Genomic DNA, 23,523 nt, shown 5'->3' on the forward strand with positions numbered 1-23,523 from the left:
TATGATACGAACAGCTCCCTCGATTGGTTTACGCAGGCGCGCGCGAGGGGGGGTTGTTGGCGTTGTAGTCCGAGTGGATGGGTTCTGAAAACGCATCTTTACAATAACAAGTTCACTTTGAACAAAAAACTACAAGACCCGTAATCCAAGTGAGCAGCCGTGAAAAGTATTGTGGAGCTAAGTCACACCTTGGTGATAAATCTGTTATTAACCAGTATCTAACCCAAAGGGTAGCAGTGGCACCTGCCCTGCACATTTCCGAGGCTATTGAATGTGCAATGCATATGTTGGTGGTGATTTTATTTTATTTAGTTTCAACCTAATCTTTTAATGAAATTCAAGATGCATGTTCTGAATTAATAAAATTGCAAATTTTCCCAGAACGTTTCCCTTTTCTCACTGACATACATATGGACAGAACTACACTATATATGTAAAAGTATGAGGACACCCCTTCAAATTAGTGGATTTGGCTATTTCAACCACACCCGTTGCTGATAGGTGTATACAATCGAGCACAGGTCATGCAATCGCCATAGACAAAATTTGGCAGTAGAATGGCCTTAGTGAAGAGCTCAGTGACTTTCAACGTGGCACCATCATAGGATGTCACCTTTCCAACAAGTCAGTTCGTCCAATTTCTGCCCTGCTAGAGCTGCCCCGGTCAACTAAAAGTGCTGTTATTGTGAAGTGGAAACATCTAGGAGAAACAACGGCTCAGCCGCAAGGTGGTAGGACACACAAGCTCACAGAATGGGACCACTGAGTGCTGAAGCGCATAGCACATAAAAATTGTCTGTTCTCCATTGCAACACTCACTCCCGAGTTCCAAACTGCCTCTGGAAGCAACGTCAGCACAAGAACTGGCCGAGCAGCCGCACACAAGCAGTGGAAACACGTTCTCTGGTGTGATGAATCAGGCTTCACCATCTGGCAGTCCAATGGCCGAATATGGGTTTGGCAGATGCCAGGAGAACGCTGCCTGCCCCAATGCATAGTGCCAACTGTAAAGCTCGGTGGATAAGGAATAATGGTCTGGGGCTGTTTTTTATGGTTAGGGTCCCTTAGTTCCAGTGATGGGAAATTTTAATGCTACAGCATACAATTACATTCTAGACTATTCTGTGCAAGTGTTTGGGGAATGCCCTTTCCTGTTTCAGCATGACAATGCCTTCATGCTCAAAGCGAAGTCCATACAGAAATGGTTTGTCTAGATTGGTGTGGAAGAACTTGACTGGCCTGCACAGAGCCCTGAACTCAACCCCATCGAACACCTTTAGGATTAATTGGAACGCCGACTGCAAGCCAGGCCGAATAGCCCAACATCAGTGGCCAAACTCACGAGTACTCTTGTGTCTGAATGGAAGCAAGTCCCGGCAACAATGTTCCGACATCTAGTGGAAAGCCTTCCCAGAAGAGTGGAGGCTGTTATAGCAGCAAGGGGTGACCAACTCCATATCAATGCCCATGATATTGGAATGAGATGTTCGACAAGCAGGTGTCCACATACTTCATGTAGTGTATATCTATCCATGATTCACATGCTTTGCATACGCACCCGTTGTTCTTGCCAAATTGGTTGGCATTACTGTGTCACTGTCATTGAAATGTGCAACTGTCAGGCATAATTAACCAGTCAGGACAATATAATGTGTCCCCTGGCCCTAACATGTGCATTGCAGCAGTTACATCCATTGTGGCAGTTTATAAATCAATTGGTCTCAGATTACCTGAGATCCACTCAAAGGGCTGTCATATTAGGATTCTAATTGCTTCATACAATGGGAAAAACATCACAACATGAACAATTCATAATTAATGTTTAGTATGACACAATCCCAAATTAGACTATCAAAAAAAGACTAGGCTATCTTTAATTTAATGATTTCAAGAGTAATCTTTGATTCCAATTATGCAGGAAATATGGTAGCTGTCACAACTCTCTCCCCAAAAATGTCAATCATATCCATAGCAGTTATTTCAAATGGAAAATAATTGTCTCTCGAAAAGCTTCATCACACAGAATATGATTTATCACCTTGCCTACTATGTGAGTTTGTTACAATAAGTTTCACTGGTTCATTTGGTTTGGTCAAAATTAACCACTCAGCAAGTGGCTGAAGAGCATCCTTGAAAGATCTGCACTCTTAGTGTCCTTCCCCAAAACACATGTAAATATTGGACGATAAATTGTGCCTTCCTGTATTATACCTACAGTTGAAGTCGGTAGTTTACATACACTTAGGTTGGAGTCATTAAAAGTCGTTTTTCAATCACTCCACAAATTCTTGTTAACAAACTATAGTTTTGGCAAGTCAGTTAGGACATCTTCTTTGTGCATGACATAAGTAATTTTTCCAACAGTTGTTTACAGATTATTTCACTTCTCTATCACAATTCCAGTGGGTCAGAAGTTTACATACACTAAGTTGACTGTGCCTTTAAACAGCTTGGAAAATTCCAGAAAATGATGTCATGGCTTTAGAAGCTTCTGATAGGCTAATTGACATCATTTGAGTCAATTGGAGGTGTACCTGAGGATGTATTTCAAGGCCTACCTTCAAACTCAGTGCCTCTTTGCTTGACATCATGAGAAAACCAAAAGAAATCAGCCAAGACCTCAGAAAAAAATTGTAGACCTCCACAAGTCTGGTTCATCCTTGGGAGCAATCTCCAAACGCCTGAAGGTACCACGTTCATCTGTACAAACAATAGTACGCAAGTATAAACACCATGGGATCACGCAGCCGTCATACCGCTCAGGAAGGAGACACGTTCTGTCTCCTAGAGATGAACATACTTTGGTGCGAAAAGTGCAAATCAATCCCAGAACAACAGCAAAGGACCTTGTGAAGATGCTGGAGGAAACAGGTACAAAAGTATGTATATCCACAGTAAAACGAGTCCTATATCGACATACCTGAAAGGCCGCTCAGCAAGGAAGAAGCCACTGCTCCAAAACCGCCATAAAAAAGCCAGACTACGGTTTGCAACTGCACATGAAAACAAAGATCACACTTTTTGGAAAAATGTCCTCTGGTCTGATGAAACAAAAATAGAACTGTTTGGCCATAATGACCATCGTTATGTTTGGAGGAAAAAGGGGGGTGCTTGCAAGCCGAAGAACACCATTCCATCCGTGAAGCACGGGGGTGGCATCATCATGTTGTGGGGGTGTTTTGCTCCAGGAGGGACTGGTGCATTTCACAAAATAGATGGCATCATGAGAAAGGAAAATTATGTGGATATATTGAAGCAACATCTCAAGACATCAGTCAGGAAGTTAAAGCTTGGTCGCAAATGGGTCTTCTAAATGGACAATGACCCCAAGCAGACTTCCAAAGTTGTGGCAAAATGGCTTAAGGACAACAAAGTCAAGATATTGGAGTGGCCTTCACAAAGCTTTGACCTCAATCCTATAGAAAATGTGTGGGCAGAACTGAAAAAGGCTGTGCGAGCAAGGAGGCTTACAAATCTGACTCGGTTATACCAGCTCTGTAAGGAGGAATGCGCCAAAATTCACCCAACTTATTGTGGGAAGCTTGTGGAAGGCTTCCCGAAAAGTTTGACCCAAGTTAAACAATTTAACGGCAATGCTACCAAATACTAATTGAGTGTATGTAAACTTCTGACCCACTGGGAATGTAATGAAATAAAAGCACAAATAAATCATTCTCTCTACTATTATTCTGACATTTCACATTCTTAAAATAAAGTGGTGATCCTAACTGACATAAGACAGAGAATTTTTACTAGGATTAAATGTCAGGAATTGTGAAAAACTGAGATTAAATGTATTTGGCTAAAGTGTATGTAAACTTCTGACTTCAACTGAATATGTTCGTATTCTTATATTTGATTATTTCTTATTGTTGTTGTATTGTCGAGTAGGAACCTGCAAGTAAGCATTTCGTTGGACGATGAATACCATGCGTATCCCATACATACGACTGATAAAACTTGAAACCTTTCTCAGAACTGCAGTTAGAAGATTTTAAGGGGTGGGGTCAGGTCATCCCCAAAAGCAAGCTTCACTCCCATAATCCCAGCATGCAGTTCAAGGCAGGGCACAAATTTCAACCAATTGAAATATTTTAAATATCCAATCCATTACCTATTTTGAAAATCATGAGATTTGCAAAGCCTAGGTCCAAAACTATATTATAAAGTCTAAATCCTTTTTTACCATTTGGCTCAATAATCCTTAAAATTTCCATTTTCTTGCAGAAATCAAACTGTATATATAAACAAATAGTTTTTCAATAAACTGGACAAAATTGTTATAATGCATTCCCTTTTTATTTTGTGAGAGAATTTGCGTGATACCAGTGTTTTTCAGAGGCGCATTTGTACAAATCAATAACATTGTCAATGCATTAGGATAAAACATTAATCAGTCATCCTATTGCAGTTAGCCTACTATTCATAATGCTATATCATCAAGCATAGAAAAAATAAGGGAAATTACAAACTATCTCGATGTCATTTTCTTCAACATCATATTAAACAGAAAGAATCATCACTGGATAGCCTATACGACAGAATAAATAGATGTCATAAATTCTGGCCAAAGATTTGAAGTTCAACAGTGTCATCAAAGTGCTGTTCACACCAGGTAATCATCCACCCACTAGACCTGAGACATAGTACTATCAGGATTGACACGAATGGTCCGTGCACTCTTTCTCAAGTCTTGTAACTGCTTAGCAGGTTTCCCCACTCCTTCCTCAAACCTCTTCTCCACCACAGGGAGTACAGTATCATGTAGGAAGGACGCATTTTGTAGAATGAAAGCTTTCTTCTCTGCCTCCTGTTCACACCGCAGGCTGTAATCAACGTGCTGTACAGCCACAAGAATGATCTCCCTCAGGCTCTCCAGCAGCACCATGTGCAGCTCTGGGAAGTAGAGCTTCAGCCCCTCCTCTAGGAAAGCCATCATCTGTTTGGTGAAGGCCACGATGGTGTAGCTGAGGTTGACCCAGCAGTCGTCTCCTGTATACTGATTGAAGTTGCTCATGCCGCAGCTGCACATTTCCTCCTTCAGCTTTGTCAGAGCCTCTGGAGTCATCAGGTTCATCTTCCTCCACATCTCCTCAGAGTTGCGGTGCTTGGTGGCCTCAATGATGATCTCCTTGTAGTTTTGCAGGGCTGACTTGATGTCTTTAACCAAGAGGGACTGCAGTGTGAAGGTGAGGTCCAGACCAATCTCACTGAGCTGCTTGCAGTGCTCCTTGGCCACCTTGACACACTCAGCTGCAGTGGAGAGGCTCTCTTTGCTGTCAAACACCTGCCCACTGAATGCATCCACAAACATCTTCATGGATGACCGGGACCAAACCACAAATGCAGAGTAGCAGCCTGTGTTACCGGCAAAGTCCATCTCAAATTCTTTGGCAGTCTCCAGCAAGCTAGTGAAGAAGATGTTGCAAAGCTTGTGTATGTAGAGCAGAGTAGCCCCCTCAATGCGCAGCTGGCGGATGGCGGTCTGCACAGCAGCGGCTCGGTTCTTAAGGAAGAGCTCACAGGCTTTGGTGGGCTGCCCCAGCCGGATTAACTGAGACACGGCTCGACGGGTCGCTTTGGGTCCTCCGCGGAGGGAACGGTCAGGAGAAAGCTCAAACACCAGCACCTCCGTCAGCTGTCGGACACGCTCATCCACCTTCACCCTGAGGTTTTTCACCCTCAGATTGACAGGCTGGTCCTTCAGGTACTCATTCAGCTTGTCCAGGAGGTCCACGCCACCTTCAAAGTCCCGCTGGGCAATGCACACGTCCAGGTCCTCGGGAAGCTCCTGGATCCACTCCAAGCTCAGATCCACTGCCTCCTCTGAGTCAAAAGGGTTGGTCTCTTTGTCATCAAAAGGGTTGGTCGAAACCAAGGCTTCTGGTCTCACAGGTGAGTTGGGAACCTCTACCTCTTCCTTCTTGTGTTTTTCTTTTGTCACTTTGTTTTTCTTGGTCTCATCAAGGATCTCCAGCCACTCCTTTTTAATCTTGCTGTTCTCTGCCTGAAATATGCGGCTTTCGGGGAACATCAGGATTTTGAACATGTCCTTCATTGGGGGGTGGTCCTTCACGTTGACAATGGCAAAGCTCTCCAGATCATACAGTGCATTGTATTTGTACTTCACTGTACCACGGCGATTCGCTAACCAGGTGGCAATGAGAAGGCAGTCATTCATCAGGAAGGCATGCACTTTTTGAAGTTGTGCCATGTTGTCCACATCATATTCAACCAGGTCACCATTGTACACTAAATACCTACCTGGGGTGTCCATAATGTTTTTGCACCCCTCCACTTTCTCAAGCAGTGTAGTCAGTGTTCTCTGTTTCACTTCCTCTGTGTCTTTAGGGAATGCTGCCAGCATCTCCTTCGCAGTTTCATCCTTATCTGTTGAGAGCAAAGACTGGGTAATGCTCTCCATTATACTTTTCTGCTCTGTCAAAATATGACTCAGTTGGTACATCTCACTCTCCAAGTATGAAATCTCTTTGGCAGTTTCGATGAACTGTCTGTAATTCTTGTAGACATTTTTCTTCAGGTTTTGAGCCGTTTCATCTGCCAGGGCCTGTATTTTTTGACGATGTTCCTGCAAATCTCTGTCGCCATCAGATTGTTGTGAGAGATGCTTGACATAATTCTGCGGGTCGAAATTAGCTGATTCTAATTGCTTGCGCAGTCTGATCGCCTGCTCTGCCATCTCCCAGGTTACTGGGTGTCTTCTTCTGATTAAAAAAAAGATGTCTTCTTCTGATTAATATACATAAATATGTGCTGTTTTTTAGCTGCTGCGCTAACAGGAAATATGTTAACACCCAAAACACAGACAGAACAACATCTTTGCCCAAAACGTCACGAGACGGAAATTAGGTGGCCAATAGAACGTCTATGGGTTAAAAAAAGAATGTAAAATAAAATAAATAAAAATAAATTGTGCGCTTAGTCATTTAAGTTATAGTCATATTGAGAGATCAAAATTACAGTCAACATTTTTATTTTATAAATGTTCTTTCATTTCAACGTATTTATATAACATCCTGAATAACTATTTAGTTGGACAACATTTATTCGCGAGTGCCACTGTGGCGGAATAACGTATCCCAGAATTCCCAACAGTACCATAGAATGAAGGATATCACCGTAAACTAGGAAAGCACGTAAACAGGAAGTATTTTGAAAAAGAGCGAAAACGTTTTTTTTCTGTAGTATTGCCAGTTAACCATCTAAATAATTACAGAAATGAATCTACATTTAACTTAAGCTGAATATTGAGATACTCTTACGTATATATAGCTATATGACAATCAAATTGATTAGACCGCGATGACAGTCGTCTGATGTTGCTAAAGTTAGAGCGCCAAATCGTATGATTGGGTTTTGGTGCGTTCATTAGCCTACTGGCTAACGTTAGCTATTTAGCTAGTCAACGTTACATCACAAGCTATCTAATTTAGCTATCTTATATCCATCTAACTTGAATTATATGTTCATCCATCAGTAGTTGAACATGGACGAAGATTTCCTGCTTGCCATTCAGCTGCAAGAGCAATTTAATGCCGAGGCATCCATAAATTCAACAAATGATGACAACAGCTATGGCCAAACCACCAAAAAACGAAAAGTTGAGTCTAGCAGCGATGTCATTCCCTATTCACGTCCATCTATTGCTCCAGAGAAACCCATGTCAATTGTGGATGAGTCGTGGGAGACGCTTGACCCAATCCCAGATGTGAGGGCGATGTTCCTGGAGTTCAATGACACGTTCTTCTGGGGAAAGCTCAGTGGTGTTGAAGTCAAGTGGAGCCCCCGAATGACACTGTAAGTCATTGTTGTATCAATCATCAGATATGATTCACGTGTTTCTGATTGGAGCTCTTACATTAGAACATGTTGCCCATTCACTATCCATTTATAACTCGAACTGTGATTGTTTTCTTGTGGTTAGAGGATTCCCTTATGTTATATTATTCAATGCCTGTCCCCTCATAAAATCTTAAATTGTAGGTGTGCAGGTGTGTGTTCTTATGAAGGACGAGGTGGACTGTGTTCTATTCGACTCAGTGAACCTTTACTGAAACTCAGACCCCGTCGGGATCTTGTACAGGTACTTTGACTAACCAACCTGAACCTTCTCAGATTGATTACAATTGTATAAGATTTAACACATGCAAAGTGGCTGTGGTGGCATTTCTTCAGTATGGCATAACATGAAAAATACTCTGTTAATTATTCCAGACACTTCTGCATGAGATGATCCATGCACTGCTCTTCGTGACTCTAAACAACAGGGATCGTGATGGGCATGGACCTGAGTTCTGCAAGCACATGGACAGAATCAACCAAGCTACTGGCACTAAAATCACAGTAGGTTCTTCTCTGTCTCCGGTCAAAGTGTACTTTGTGTTGATATGCATCTGACTTCTGAATCAACGGTGTTCCACCAGGTCTATCACACGTTCCACGATGAAGTGGATCTCTACCGTCAGCACTGGTGGCGCTGTGATGGGCCCTGTCAAACTCGCAAGCCTTACTTTGGATACGTGAAGAGGGCAATGAACCGTGCCCCCTCAGCCCAAGACACATGGTGGGGGGACCACCTGCGCTCCTGTGGGGGCACCTATACCAAGGTCAAGGAGCCGGAGGGTTATGGAAAGAAAGGCAAGAAGACAGACACCAGCCAAGGCAAGACAGACACCAGCAAAGACGAGAAGCCTACAGACAAGCCCACAAGCAACAGCAAGCCTTCCAGTACAGTTATTGCAGGTGATACATGTTTCTTTCTCGTTTGATGAATGCTGAGAGCAGTAATATCATTTATCATTCAAAATATGGCTTAGTGAATGTGTCTTGGTGAATCTACATTTTATTTCTGATGTTTTTGTCTCAGGCTCTGGTTTACAGGACAAAGGGAATATCATCCCATTCAGTGGCAAAGGCTTTCTGCTTGGAGGGAGTTCGCAGCCATCGTCATTTCAACTCAAGAAACCTATTGTCAACAGTCCCACAACACCCTTCACTACTCCTGTGTCCCCCAGGCTTGTGCTGTCACCTCCTGCTCAAGCGACGGCAAAAGGAATTGACTCGCCTGGACGGCCAGGTCTGAGCTGCCCACAGAAGAAGGGGAGCACAAGCCCCACAACCTCCATAGCAGGGGGAGCACACGGTCCATTCAGAGGACCGAAACCCCCTGTTAAAAAATCTGTCAGCAACACCAAGGCATTTGTCAACATCAGTGGCTCACCTGTTAGGATTTACAAATCCAACACCACTGTGTCCAAGCTACATAGTGACTCCTCAGACACTTTCAAGACCAAAACAGAGCAAAGGTCTGTCCAAGACTTCTTTAACGCCAGTGGCTGGAAGTCTGGAAGTGCAGCTAGTTCTAGTACCTCCACTGTCTCAAAACCTCCAGATGAGACTAAAAGTGCATTTTCATCTGTGGGTGGTGGACAACCAGCCAAAGCTGTCACTTCCTCAGACACCAGACAACTGGACAGCCATCACTCTGGTGTTCCGGCCACATCAAAACCTGCCGTGTCCACGGAGCCGCACTCCTCCAAATATTTCAAAGGCCCTAAAAAGCCTATTGGAGTCAACATTCCAGTTTCTAGGAAGAGGCCTTGGGAAGACCGCACCTCTGCTCACATCTTTGACTTCTTTCAGCAGACAATTGGTGAGTCATCACCATCAACGTCAAGGAGTACAAGGGAGGACATTGCCATGGCGACTACCCCAGCAGCCCATCCTGCAGTTCAGAACAACTCTGCCAGCTCTGCAAGCCTTACTGTGAACGTCAGCTGCCCTGTATGCCAAGCCATGGTGCAAGAGACAAAAATCAATGAACATTTAGATTCCTGTCTCATGTGAGAGAACTGAAATGTGAGGAGAATGCCCTGCAGCTGTTTTATATTGCACAACCTCTAACAGGTCTAAGCATAGGTTAAGTTGTATAGAGTTTGTTTCCCTGAATTCAAAGCCGGTTTTGCTAATAAGTTGAAATATCACTTGTATCTCATGTAGTACTGCTGTAATTAGAGATACAGTTTTGAAGATTTCCAGTTGGCATCTCCTACATCATGTAAAACCCTCTGAAAAACCCTGTTGGTTTTAGTCTTAAAGAAGAACATCTGGACTGCACCGGGTTGTTATGTTTATGGTAGTTTGCAGAGAGACTTGTGCCTTAGTAGATCCATGTAAATATTTCCAAAAACTTTGATCAATTGTGAAATGCTACCTCAGATAACCATGTTTAAGAAAATGTTCCAAATGTTTTAGCATTGGTTTTCGCTCATGAATAATTGATTTCATTGGTGCCACTTTGACTTGATGGGTCAAGGCAATGTTGCCATTGCATAGGCAATTTGCTGCGGTCTTGAATTTGGAAAGTGTCTTCCTGGTATGCTGATCGGGCAGTATTGAATTTCACACGTGCTTGCTATTCACTTCTCTAGGCCTTAGAATTCGTCACATTCGACAGGGTCAAGTATTTTACAAGGGCATGTGCTGACTCATGTCATCAATAATAGTTTCATGCCTTGTTCAATGGAAGCACTAATGTGCATTTCTCTTAAGCCTCTGTAAATTATCCGTAGTAGTAGTGTGTAGCCAACTAGTAACAAAGCTGTTATTGAAGATATTTAGTGTTTTAGTTGTATTGTTTTTTTATTTTCATTAGTAATACCATCATTGAAATAGTATTAATGTATTTGCAGATTATTTTCTGCATGTGTGCTGCTGGTATAAATGTTAAGTTGAATGTTGGATTTGTTTTGTTTCTGATGAAATAAGACCAACGTTCATGTTTTAATAGGAATGTTTATGAAGGGAAAATAAAATGTTCTTACATACCTTCTATGTGTCTTCTGGCTGAATGTGACTTCATAGTCCTGCTTCCTCAATGGCAGACTAATAGAAATCAATAAGATGATCTCAAATACCATTTCATCATATAACGATATTAATTAAATTGACTGAAAAATGACATAATTCTCAGACACATACTTCAATGCCCTTACATGCTTAGACACATATGAATAGATTTCCTGCCCTCCCAAGGGCATAGAGCATTGTTGTGAATCCTCTTTTGATCCGCATTCAAGGAGTACGGGAAGGTTTTATGGGGACGTAACTAGACCGGGCCAAGAGAGCAATGACCGTTTCCGAAAAGAAAAACTGCTTGTGCAATATTACCAATAGTACTATTTTTGTCTGTGGTCTTACATGTACAAAGGAAGGTTTTCCCTGTATGGTTTCTGGTTCATTCTGGAATAAAATCAAGGCATATGTTATTTAGGGAAGGATGACTCAGGGGCAGTGGGGTGAGATATGTCATGGCAGAGAGGGAGGGCAGTAGAGTTCAAGGCATAACAATGAGGCAGGCAGCTGTATGTCACAACTTCTGCTCATCCTGGCCTGCTAGATTCTGAGGACATCCCAGACGATTAGCACAGTGAAAAATAGCATACAATGCATTTTAGTGAGAAGACAAACAAATGAGAAGCTCTAAGATAAGTTGCACCTGTTTCCTCTAGCCTGTTTTTAAAGCACATGTCCACAGGGGTAAATTCATAATCCGTTCATCTTGAGTACACTGCAGTCAAAAGTCACCAACACTTAGGAAGGCCTAATGGGGTAGTCATCCAATAACTGTCCTTGTCTTGACTGTGCAGTGTATCATCAAAAACACACCGTGAGTACATTTCAACTCGTATTGACACACTGCCAATTCATAGAGTATAAAATAATGTTTTTTAAGTAAGGGAATACATCGATGATTTAGTTTTTCACATTTACAATTACACATTATTTGTTGAGACCTTGCTTCTTCAATGACATCTGCCCTTGTATAGGCCACATGTGCCTCTGTTGGGTGGGCTTTGTCTCTTTGTTGAGGGTCTGTTAATGAAACAGGACCATGGTTGGAAATCCCACCATCTGTCCTTCATACTGAAAACCTTTGTTCTGCAGACACATGTCATGAAGACCTCAGCCTAAGTAATGCCTTTTGAACTATTCTCAGCAGTATTCATGTAGCATATGTCATGTTTGTTTCTTTGCGAAGTGTGCCATTATACTAAACAACATTATATCAATGCACTTGTATCCCACAATTGGAGAATTGCAAGAAAATAAGCTTGATAACTTTCATTTGATAAAATATTAAATTATGGCTATTTGGTGGTTCCTCATCATCATTGGTTGCGTTTACACAGGCAGTCCAATTCTGACATTTTTCACAAATTGGCCTTTTGCCCAATCACATCAGATCTTTTCACAGCAGCTGTTTTTCAGAGCTGATCTGACTGGTCAAAATACCAATTAGTGAAAACAAATATCAGAATTGGACTGTCTGTGTGAATCCAGCCAACTGTCTTATAAATAAATCAAATCCCCACACCATAGAGCTGTGACTTCATTTAGCAATAAACAGCATGAATTAGATAGGAGCGTCTCTAACACCCCCCCCAAAAAAAAACTACTGGTAAAGGCTGTAAATATTCAACCACACTTTCCTGTCCGTCACCTTGGGTGACGCCCAATCCAACTAGAACTGGGTTAAAGGGACAGGAAGTGCGAGCCAGAGCCATAAAGGAGATTACGGTTGTTGGCGTCAACGAAAGAATTATACTGTTGCATGGTGCTCGTCGGAGACGAATTTCTTTACCGAATGTGGTTATTTATAACCACTAAAACGTCTTCCCACTAAAGTATCGAATTTAAGTTAAAGGTATAACGATGAACGGTAAATCGGCGAACGGCACAGCGGGCGGAACACTGGCCTTCATTGAGGGGCTACCCCCACTGCCGAAGAGCCTAAGCGGCTTGCTGAATTCAAGCGGCGGGTCTTGGAGAGAGATGGAAAGGATGTATGCAAAGAAAACCATGATCCAGGACGACCTTAGTCGTGGGCGAAACAATTCCGACAATCTGCTTGCGAATAAACCGGCCAACCTTGATGCGGCTTTAGCACTCCTCCGAAAAGAAATGGTAAGTGGAGGGGATGTGATTTATGATTGCAAACAAGATCGTGATGGGTTGTTTTCCTTCTCATTTTACAAGGCAGAATGGTCAAATCATGAGAACAGCTGTTCTGACAATCACGAAATTACTCCAAATGACTAAATTAATTCATGGTCTAATTAGTACTGTAGCTCTTATAGTCAGCTGAAACATGTAAACAGAATTTTGACACAGGCAGTTGCCAATTTCTGTGATAAGATTTGCAACACTGTAGCCAATACTCAACGGTGACAAGACCAAGATGAAACATTGATACATTGTCGCTTGTAGGATTTCATGCCGGTTTGGATTTCTTTGATAGCCTACAGTCGATACTAAATTTGTGAATTTGATTTGTGAACAGATGTTTCTTTATGAGTAGCCATTTGAAGGCTTACAAATCGAACTTTAAGCCTCACTGTAGGCCTATCTTATGATGAATATTTTATCCCATAAAATATTGACTGAATGGAGAGAAACAAATATTTCTAGCTGAAGGCAGGAAGTAGCCCTTGATCATGACTGTTCCGTTACACTACCCAACTCACTGGATGAAGTTATCTTCTGTAGGGTGGGAGCCGCGACGCTCGGTCTGAACGTTAACAGGCATCACTTGCAGTACGGTTTTGGAAGCATAAGGACTTTCTCATTTCTAATATGAAGGACCTATTATCGGCGAGACACAATACAAACAATTTTACATTGATACATAACTTTATAGGGTTAGGGTTCCCACACGGCCATATTTTATGTTACAGCACTTGTTTACGAAAACAGATGGAATACAGAGTTAACTACCTGTACTAATTAGCTATCCGCGTCTAATTGGCTGTCTGCAGAAGACAGAAGCCATAGACATGTCACTGAAATACTGTCTGCTGCAACTGTTAAAATCGGGTAAGTGAACAGTAGGTGTGTATTTTGCACTTGTGAAATGATTTAGATGTATTATGAAAGTAGGGGGATTTATGTTTCAAGGACCAAACTACAGTTGGGAACTGATTCACCTTTTTAGATGGAGTTTTTGGCTTCCTGAGCCAATTCGCCCTTTAAACATAACATTTAGATGCATAGACTGCACCGTTACTCCTTAGTCGTTGGGTAGAGAAGAAGCAATGTTAGGCTCCTTTAGTCCAATATTGGGCTAGGCATGAAGCACAATCTGCTCTTTTGTCTAATCTCTAAAGTTTAGGTATAGTATAAAACACCCTTTTGAGCACTTCAAATAATTCAGGTTTAATTTTGTATTTTCCAGGTGGGGTTGCGTCAGCAGGATATGTCTTTGCTGTGTCAGCTCTGGTCCCTCCACGAGTCAATCCAGGAGTACAAGGGCAGCTGCCACGACCTCAGCGCCGGGCACGGGATAGAGAATGGCTACTTTGATGAAGATGATGAATACTACCAGGAGACGAGCACAACACCAACTGACCAACCGGAGGGAAGTGAGGCGACATCTCCCAAAAACGGGACTAGCAAGGACTCCTGGCTAGGAGACTCTTTCCACATCACCATCTGAGAGACTCAAGAGCTGAGCTCCTTGACTCCACACGTTTGAGGCAATATGCTTTTTTAAATAAAGAGCTGTGCCATGCATTGTTTTGCTGGCTTATAGTACTTTTTCAGCAGACCTTTTCATACAAATATATAAACAAAAGGTTCATTATTTATTATAAATTATATGGTCTTTTCTCTTACTATGGACATTTTGAGTTGAGTTTTTTTTAAATGATTTGTTGTGAGTACTTCCAAGCTCTGTCAACACAATGTTTACAGGGTTGAAATCCCAGAGACTGGGAAGGTCTTAATTAGCAAAAGGGATGGGATGCCTGTCCCTGCAATCAGTGAGGGAGGAAATCAACTTTTAGATGGCATGTAGTGGCAATGTTGACTGTTACGGATTTGTGGTCTGGGTGGAATAGGCTGGAGAAAAGTGTAGAAATGTGAAAAAGTATTAAAATGCTGGAAACGCTTGCTTCTGGAATGGTTTTATACTGGGGTAAGTAAGCATGTGCTTCTTTGAAGCCCTATGGTGTGCTTAATTTCATATTGTACTGTGGCTCTTCATACCTTTTCAGTTAACAGTTCTTCAATGAAACTAGATTGTCGACTTAAGTACAGTTATCACCATTGTTTTCATTTAACAAATCAATACAGGGTACTCATGAATTCATATATTGACCCCACTAGGACATGCATTTAGTACACGTATGGCAATTGTGTCCATTACGGTGTTTTGTAGCCAACTGACACCAAGTCTGCACTCGCAACATTTAGCTGCATAGACTGCTCATCAAAATAATATAGGCTAGGAAGTAAATTCTAGAAGTGAAATTTTGCTTTTGTATCCAGACTTTTTTGTTGTGTAAACTGGTCCACAATTCATGTGTTTGTGGTACGCAAACCAAAGAGTATAATTGAAGCACCTGGGCTGAATTGTAATAGTTTTAGGAATGATACTGTGCAATGTTCTTCTAGATGCTCCTAGTCAGTTTAATTTTTCTCCGATGTTACACAATATAATGAATGTTTTGTAGTACAGGAGGTTGATCTGTTTAGGCATGATTTCTTGACTATGATTAATGCCATTTGACAATATACACACCAGAGGATGACTGGAGGTAAGCTACAGCAAGCTTTCAAAAGGGGGAGTTAAAATAAAATGTCCTCGGTAACTCCTATGCCTCAATGTGTCATGTACTGAATTTTCTACCTCCAGCTTCACCGTTAATGTATATATTGCTGCCACCAGCCCCACATTGAAAGTCAGTATTACAGGATTGAAGTCTCTTATTTTTCTGCATCACACTAAACAGAAATCTCCACACTTAGTGCCTTTAGGTCTCCAACCTTGACTATTGCCGTTATCTGTCCCTTCATCTCACAGCACTTTTCTCACTCTGGTCATGTCTTTCGGACAGTCTGATGGCACACGTGGTGCATAGTATGCTGTAACTACAGCACAGTTACTTGTTCAATTCCCACCTTAAAGGGAAACAGAAGAGGTTTCTTCACCAGAGTCAATAATCCAGAGTAATACAGATATGAAATGTATACAACTGCATCCCGATGAGATTCGGTTTCATGTGGCGATATCCGATAAACAATGTCTTTGTGCATCTGCATCTGCATTGCTTGCTGTTTTTTTTTTTTTGGCTGGGCTTCTGTATAGCACTTTGACATCTGCTGATGTAAAAAGGGCTTTATAAACACATTTGATTGGTCTTGATTTCATCCAATCAGAAAGCTGTTCTTTTACCACAGTCATTTCAAGGAGTTGGTGCTGAATCAGAATCTACAGAGAGCCAATATAGGCCTCAAGCCAAGGAAATTAAACTTCAATCTTAGCAAACATTTTACGATAAAAGTGTGAAGAACATTGTGTTTTAAGTTTAGATTTGCTTCTCTACCCAATGATTTCAGTCCATATTTTGAGTGAAAAAGGTCAAGATGAATGAATTTGTTATCTACGTAGTAATTTAATCTATGATGTATCTTTGATTGTTCCCTCCTACAGAACTCAAAGACAATATTTGAAGGGTTTGTTTTGTTTCAATCCATTCCTCATATTTGATATTTTTCAGTGAATGACCATACTACTGTTTTTAGAAATTTGGTTTTATGCTCTTTTTTGTGATAGTTAAACTTATGCATTTAATAAAATGACTTTACTCAGATTTGTCTGTTATTCCTGCATGAAACTGTCATTCACAGGCAACTGAACACAACTGTCTCTACTTTGTAGCTCTAAAATTAGCTTTGGCTTTACAGGTCAGCATGCACCACTTGATAGGGTATTGATCAAATGCCACCTTTGGCACCAACAGAACATTGCATCATTGCACTTTAGAGTGACTGGATAGTTTATTATAGCTGCCATAGAGACTTTCTTCTTTGGCTGTGTTTGGAGTGCTATTTCAACACTATTGCTGTTTGACATAGTTTAAAGAATGATTGTCTTGTTCAAAATAAGCACCAATTAATGTATATGTGTGACATGTAACTAGACATCTACTGTATATGTACTGCTGAAGATAACATTGTTTCTATCTCATAGTGAAAGCTGAGAAGCAAAGCTTCTGGAATGTCCTGCTCAGATAAAGTAGCGAGCTATTGCACAATCTGGCTCTGCAAGTGTTTTCTTGTTAGGTCAAGGCTCCGTAGACAAATCATGTGAACAACACTGGTGGACCCTCAGATAGTTGCCCTGTTACTGTATCTTCTCACAGACAGTGACCGTCAACCGTCGTTGTCATATACCAAGCAACCCAGCTGGGCAGCTAAAATCAGGGCAGAACTAATCCCCTCTCCACACACTCAGACTTAACGCGTGTTCCTCAGAGTACAGTATGGGCTGCACGTACTCAGATGAGAAGTGCCCTTTTGGAATGCAGCCTGTACTGAACACGCCTCTGTGCTGTGCTGTGCTGGGCTGAGCATCTGTTTAGGAGATTGTGGTGGATTAACATAATCTTGATTGAAAGCAAATCCAAGGTACAGTTGGCGTGACTCTGCCACACAAGCACTGGGCTACGTGCAACCGGGGTGTGCCACCACTCAGACCACAAACACACTACTCACCTCAAAGCTTAATCAATTAATGGGAAAAAAACTATTAAATTCCCTTGGTTTTACTAACGCCAGAAAACACTCTGAAGTATAAACAATGTAACTAGTACAGTTTAGGAGTTTTCAGATGAAGTAGTAAACACCATTCATTTTTCCCATAGGGGATTTTACAAACACTTAAAATAAGGGCTGGGCTTCGTGTAGGATCATAATAATGGAGTACACTTCTTATTGCTTATTTCATAATTCTACCATTGGGCTGCAATAGAATTAAGAACGGAGTCAATGGAATGGCATCAAACACATGGAAGCTATGTGTTTGATATATTTGATACCGTTCCAATAATTCCGCTCCAGCCATTACCACGAGCCGTCCTCCTTTTGTTTTTGCCTTTAGTATCCTTCTGTTTTATGTTACTATATCATACTAATTTGAGTGTTCCGGATTTAGATTTACTATGTTATGTTTAGTCTATGAGAACAGGTTGATTAAGCAGAACAATTAGAGTTAAGGGCCTTGCTCAAGGGCACATCGGCAGATTTTTCACCGAGTCGGCTCAGGGATTCAAACCAGCGACCTTTCGGTTACTGGCCCAACTCTCTTAATCGCTAGGCTACCTGTCATCCACTAGGCGACCTACCTTCCTTGGTTAACTTGTCTAGAGCTCACAGCTTGGCTTTGGCACAGAACAGTCAGCTCTGCTTCAGTGATCCTGCCTGACTTTTACTCTCTGAGCCCTGGACCTGGCTGGAATTATCATCATGAGCTTACACTGAGCTCTTGTTCATCTCCTTCACTGACATAGAGAATTATAAATCACACATTATCTATTCTTCATGACATCTTTTGTCCCGATGAATCAAATGTTTTTTCCCTTCAAGGGCACATTTATACACTGGTTTCAAAATTGTAATGCCTCTGATGTGATTCTTGTTATACTAATCTGATTATCCAGACTCATGACCAATTACTTCACCAGAGGGGTATACTGCAAAGCAGGATCAATAAGCTAGCTAACGTTGACAAGCAACCAGAAATTACTATTGATTTTCTGATTCATTAACAAAGCTAAACTTAGATACACTATATGACCAAAAGTATGTGGACAGCTGCTAAGTATGTGGACAGCTGCTTGTCGAGCATATCATTCCAAAATCATTGGCATTAATATGGAGTTGGATTCACCTCTTCCCCTACTGTATTTATTTATTTATTTATTTTGCTCCTTTGCACCCCATTATTTCTATTTCTACTTTGCACTTTCTTCCACTACAAATCTACCGTTCCAGTGTTTTACTTGCTATATTGTATTTACTTTGCCACCATGGCCTTTTTTGCCTTTACCTCCCTTATCTCACCTCATTTGCTCACATTGTATATAGACTTATTTTTGTACTGTATTATTGACTGTATGTTTGTTTTACTCCATGTGTAACTGTGTTGTTGTATGTGTCGAACTGCTTTGCTTTATCTTGGCCAGGTCGCAATTGTAAATGAGAACTTGTTCTCAACTTGCCTACCTGGTTAGATAAAGGTGAAATAAAATTTTAAAAAACTCCGGAGAACGCTTTTCCATTGCTCCAGAGTCCAATGGCGGTGAGCTTTACACCACTCCAGTCGACACTTGGCTTTGCTCATAGTGATCTTAGGCTTTTGTGCGGCTGCTCGGCCATGGAAACCCATTTCATGAAGCTCTTGACAACCAGTTATTGTGCTGACATTGCATCCAGAGGCAGTTTGGAACTCAGTACTGAGTGTTGCAACCAAGGACAGACAATTTTTACGCGTTACGCGCTTCAGCCCTCGGCGGTCCCGATCTGTGAGCTTGTGTGGCCTACCACTTCAAAGTTGAGCCGTTGTTGCTCCTAGATGTTTTCACTTCACAATAACAGCACTTACAGTTGAACGGGGCAGCTCTAGCAGGGCAGAAATTTGACGAACTGACTTGTTGGAAAGGTGATGATGGTGCCACGTTGAAAGTCACTGAGCTCATCAGTAAGGCCATTCTACTGCCAATGTCTGAAGATTGTCTATGGAGATTGCAGTACCAGTCAAAAGGACACACCTACTCATTCAAAAGTTTTTCTTTATTTGACAATTTTTTATACATTGTGGAATAATAGTGAAGACATCAAAACTATGAAATAACACATATGGAATCATGTAGTAACCAAAAAAGTGTTAAACAAATCTAAATATATTTTATATTCGAGATTCTTCAAAGTAGCCACCTTTTTGTGGAATTTCTTTCCTTCTTAATGTGTTTGAGCCAATCAGTTGTGTTGTAAAAAAGGTAAGGGAGGTATACAGAAGATAGCCCTATTTGGTAAAAGACCAAGTCCATATTATGGCAAGAACAGCTCAAGTAGACAAAGAGAAACAACAGTCCATTATTACGTTAAGACATGAAGGTCAATCAATCCATGAAATTTGAAGAACTTTGAAAGTTTCTTCATGTGCAGACGCAAAAACCATCAAGTACTATGATGAAACTGGCTCTCATGAGGACTGCCACAGGAAAGGAAGACTCTGAGTTACCTCTGCTGCAAAGGATAAGTTCATTACAGTTAACTGTACCTCAGATTGCATCCCAAATAAATGCTTCACAGAGCTCAAGCAACAGACACATCTCAACATGAACTGTTCAGAGGAGGCTGCATGAATCAGGCCTTCATGGTCGAATTGCTGAAAAGAAACCACTACTAAAGGACACCAAAAAAAGAAGAGACGCTTGGGCCAAGAAACACAAGCAATGGACATTAGACCGGTGGAAATCTGTCCTTTGGTCTGATGATTCCAAATTTGAGATTGTTGGTTCCAACTACCGTGTCTTTGTGAGACGCAGAGTAGGTGAACAGATAATCTCTGCATGTGTGGTTCCCACCATGAAGCATGGATGAGGAAGTGTGATGGTGTGAGGGTGCTTTGCTGGTGAAATTGTCAGTAATTTATTTAGAATTCAAGGCACACTTAACCAGCATGGCTACCACAGCATTCTGCAGCGATACGCCATCCCATCTGGTTTGCGCTTATTGGGACTATCATTTGTTTTTCAACAGGACAATGACCCAACACACCTCCAGGGTGTGTAAGGGCTATTTGAACAAGAAGGAGAGTGATTGAATGCCACATCAGATGACCTGGCCTCCACAATCACCCGACCTCAAACCAGTTAAGATGGTTTGGGTTGAGTTGGACTGCAGAGTGAAGGAAAAGCAACCAACAAGTGCTCAGTATATGTGGGAACTCCTTCAAGACTGTAGGAAAAGCATTTCAGATTAAGCTGGTTGAGAGAATTCCAAGAGTGTGCAAAGCTGTCATCAAGGCAATGGGTGGCTACTTTGAAGAATTTGTTTAACACTTTTTTGGTTACTACATGATTCCATATGTGGTATTTCATAGTTTTTATGTCTTCACAATTATTCTACAATGTAGAAAATAGTAAAAATAAAGAAAAACCCTTGAATGGGTAGGTGTGTCCAAACTTTTGACTGCTACTGTATACTGTATATGCCACCACCAAGCTACCACCACCAAGCTTCACTGTAGGGATGGTGCCAGGTTTCCTCCAAACGTGATGCTTGGCATTCAGGCCAAGACTCAGAGAATCTTGTTTCTCACAGTCTGAGAGTCTTTAGGTGCCTTTTGGCAAACTCCAAGAGGGCTGTCATGTGCCTTTTACTGAGGGGTGGCTTCCGTCTTGCCACTCTACCATAAAGGCCTGATTGGTGGAGTGCTGCAAAGATGGTTGTCCTTCTGGAAGGTTCACCCATCTCCAGAGGAACTATAGAGCTATGTCAGAGTGACCAACGGGTTCTTGGTCACCTCTCTGACCGCCCTTCTCCCCCGATTGCTCACTTTGGCCAGGCAACCAGCTCTAGAAAGAGTCTTGGTGGTTCCACACTCCATCCATTTAAGAATGATGGGGGCCATTGTGTTCTTGGGGACCTTCAATGCTGCAGACATTTTTTGGTACCCTTCCCCAGGTCTGTGTACCGACAGAATATTGTCTCAGAGCTCAACAGACAATTACTTCGACCTCATGGCTTGGTTTTTGCTCTGATATGCACTGTCAACTATGGAACCATATATAGACAGATGTATGCTTTTCCAAATCATGTCCAATCAATTGAATTTACCACAGGTGGACTCCAATCAAGTTGTAGAAACATTTTAAAGATATTCAATGGAAACAGGATGCACCTGAGCTCAATTTCGAGTCTCATAGCAAAGGGTCTGAATACTTACAGTTGAAGTCAGAAGTTTACATACACCTTAGCCAAATACATTTAAACTCAGTTTTTCACAATTCCTGACAATTAATCCTAGTAAAAATTCTCTGTCTTAGGTCAGCTAGGATCACCACTTTATTTTAAGAATGTGAAATGTCAGAATAATAGTAGAGAGAATGATTTATTTCAGCTTTTATTTCTTTAATCACATTCCCAGTGGGTCAGAAGTTTACATACACTCAATTATTATTTGGTAGCATTGCCTTTACATTTTTTAACTTGGGTCAAACGTTTCGGGTAGCCTTCCACAAGCTTCCCACAATAAATTGGGTGGATTTTGGCCCATTCTTCCTGACAGAGCTGGTGTAACTGAGTCAGGTTTGTAGGCCTCCTTACTCGCACACGCTTTTTCAGTTCTGCCCACAAATTTTCTATAGGATTGAGGTCAGGGCTTCGTGATGGCCACTCCAATACCTTGACTTTGTTGTCTTTAAGCCATTTTGCCACAACTTTGGAAGTATGCTTGGGGTCATTGTCCATTTGGAAGACCCATTTGCGACCAAGCTTTAACTTCCTGACTGATGTCTTGAGATGTTGCTTCAATATATCCACATAATGTTCCTTCCTCATGATGCCATCTACTTTGTGAAGTGCACCAGTCCCTCCTGCAGCAAAGCACCCCCACATGATGATTCTGCCACCCCCGTGCTTCACGGTTGGGATGGTGTTCTTTGGTTTGCAAGCCTCCCCTTTTTCCTCCAAACATAACACTGGTCATTATGGTCAAACAGTTCTATTTGTGTTTCATCAGACCAGAGGACATTTCTCCAAAAATTACAATCGTTGTGCAGTTCCAAACTGTAGTCTAGCATTTTTATCGCGGTTTTGGAGCAGTGGCTTCTTCCTTGCTGAGCGGCCTTTCAGGTTATGTCAATGTAGGACTCGTTTTACTGTGGATGTAGATACTTCTGCACCTGTTTCCTCCAGCATCTTCACAAGGTCCTTTGCTGTTGTTCTGAGATTGATTTGCACTTCTCGCACCAAAGTACGTTCATCTCTAGGAGACAGAACGCATCTCCTTCCTGAGCGGTATGACAGCTGTGTGGACCCATAGTGTTTATACTTGCGTACTATTGTTTGTACAGATGAACGTGGTACCTTCAGGCGTTTGGAGATTGCTCCCAAGGATGAACCAGACTTGTGGAGGTCTACAATTTTTTTCTGAGGTCTTGGCTGATTTCTTTTGAATTTCCCATGATGCCAAGCAAAGAGGCACTGAGTTTGAAGGTAGGCCTTGAAAAACATCCACATGTACACCTCCAATTGACTCAAATGATGTCAATTAGCCTATCAGAAGCTTCTAAAGCCATGACATCATTTTCTGGAATTTTCCAAGCTGTTTAACGGCACAGTCAACTTAGTGTATGTAAACTTCTGACCCACTGGAATTGTGATAGAGTGTATTATAAGTGAAATAATCTGACTGTAAACAATTGTTGGAAAAATTATTACTTGTGTCATGCACAAAGAAGATGTCCTAACCGACTTGCGAAAACTATAGTTTGTTAACAAGAAATGAGTGGAGTGGTTGAAAAACGAGTTTTAGTGACTCCAACCTAAGTGTATGTAAACTTCCGACTTCAACTGTATGTAAATGTATTTCTTTTTTTATTTGTAGTAAATTTGCAAAAATGTCTAAAAACCTGATTTCTCTTTATCATTATG

General features: G+C 41.6%; 3 protein-coding genes across 3 annotated transcripts; 2 read left to right on the forward strand and 1 right to left on the reverse strand.

Annotated features, from left to right (window-relative positions):
* Positions 1-4,277: 4,277 nt before the first annotated feature.
* On the reverse strand, positions 4,278-6,860 carry LOC115192875 (exocyst complex component 8-like). Its single transcript, XM_029751800.1, has one exon. It carries the CDS (start codon positions 6,698-6,700, stop codon positions 4,631-4,633), a length of 2,070 nt encoding a protein of 689 aa, XP_029607660.1. The 5' UTR covers positions 6,701-6,860; the 3' UTR covers positions 4,278-4,630.
* Positions 6,861-7,129: 269 nt separating this feature from the next.
* sprtn (SprT-like N-terminal domain) lies at positions 7,130-10,852 on the forward strand. The gene is made up of 5 exons (XM_029751813.1): positions 7,130-7,818; positions 8,005-8,104; positions 8,236-8,364; positions 8,445-8,763; positions 8,888-10,852. Exons 1-5 carry the CDS (start codon positions 7,508-7,510, stop codon positions 9,865-9,867), a joined length of 1,839 nt encoding a protein of 612 aa, XP_029607673.1. The 5' UTR covers positions 7,130-7,507; the 3' UTR covers positions 9,868-10,852.
* Positions 10,853-12,562: 1,710 nt separating this feature from the next.
* Positions 12,563-16,673, forward strand: LOC115192889 (protein FAM89A). The gene is made up of 2 exons (XM_029751825.1): positions 12,563-12,987; positions 14,255-16,673. The coding sequence occupies exons 1-2, from the start codon at positions 12,736-12,738 to the stop codon at positions 14,513-14,515; spliced, it is 513 nt and encodes a 170-aa protein (XP_029607685.1). The 5' UTR covers positions 12,563-12,735; the 3' UTR covers positions 14,516-16,673.
* The last annotated feature ends 6,850 nt before the right edge of the window (positions 16,674-23,523 follow it).

Source organism: Salmo trutta, chromosome 1, assembly GCF_901001165.1.
Source record: "Salmo trutta chromosome 1, fSalTru1.1, whole genome shotgun sequence".
NCBI classification, from domain to species: domain Eukaryota; kingdom Metazoa; phylum Chordata; class Actinopteri; order Salmoniformes; family Salmonidae; genus Salmo; species Salmo trutta.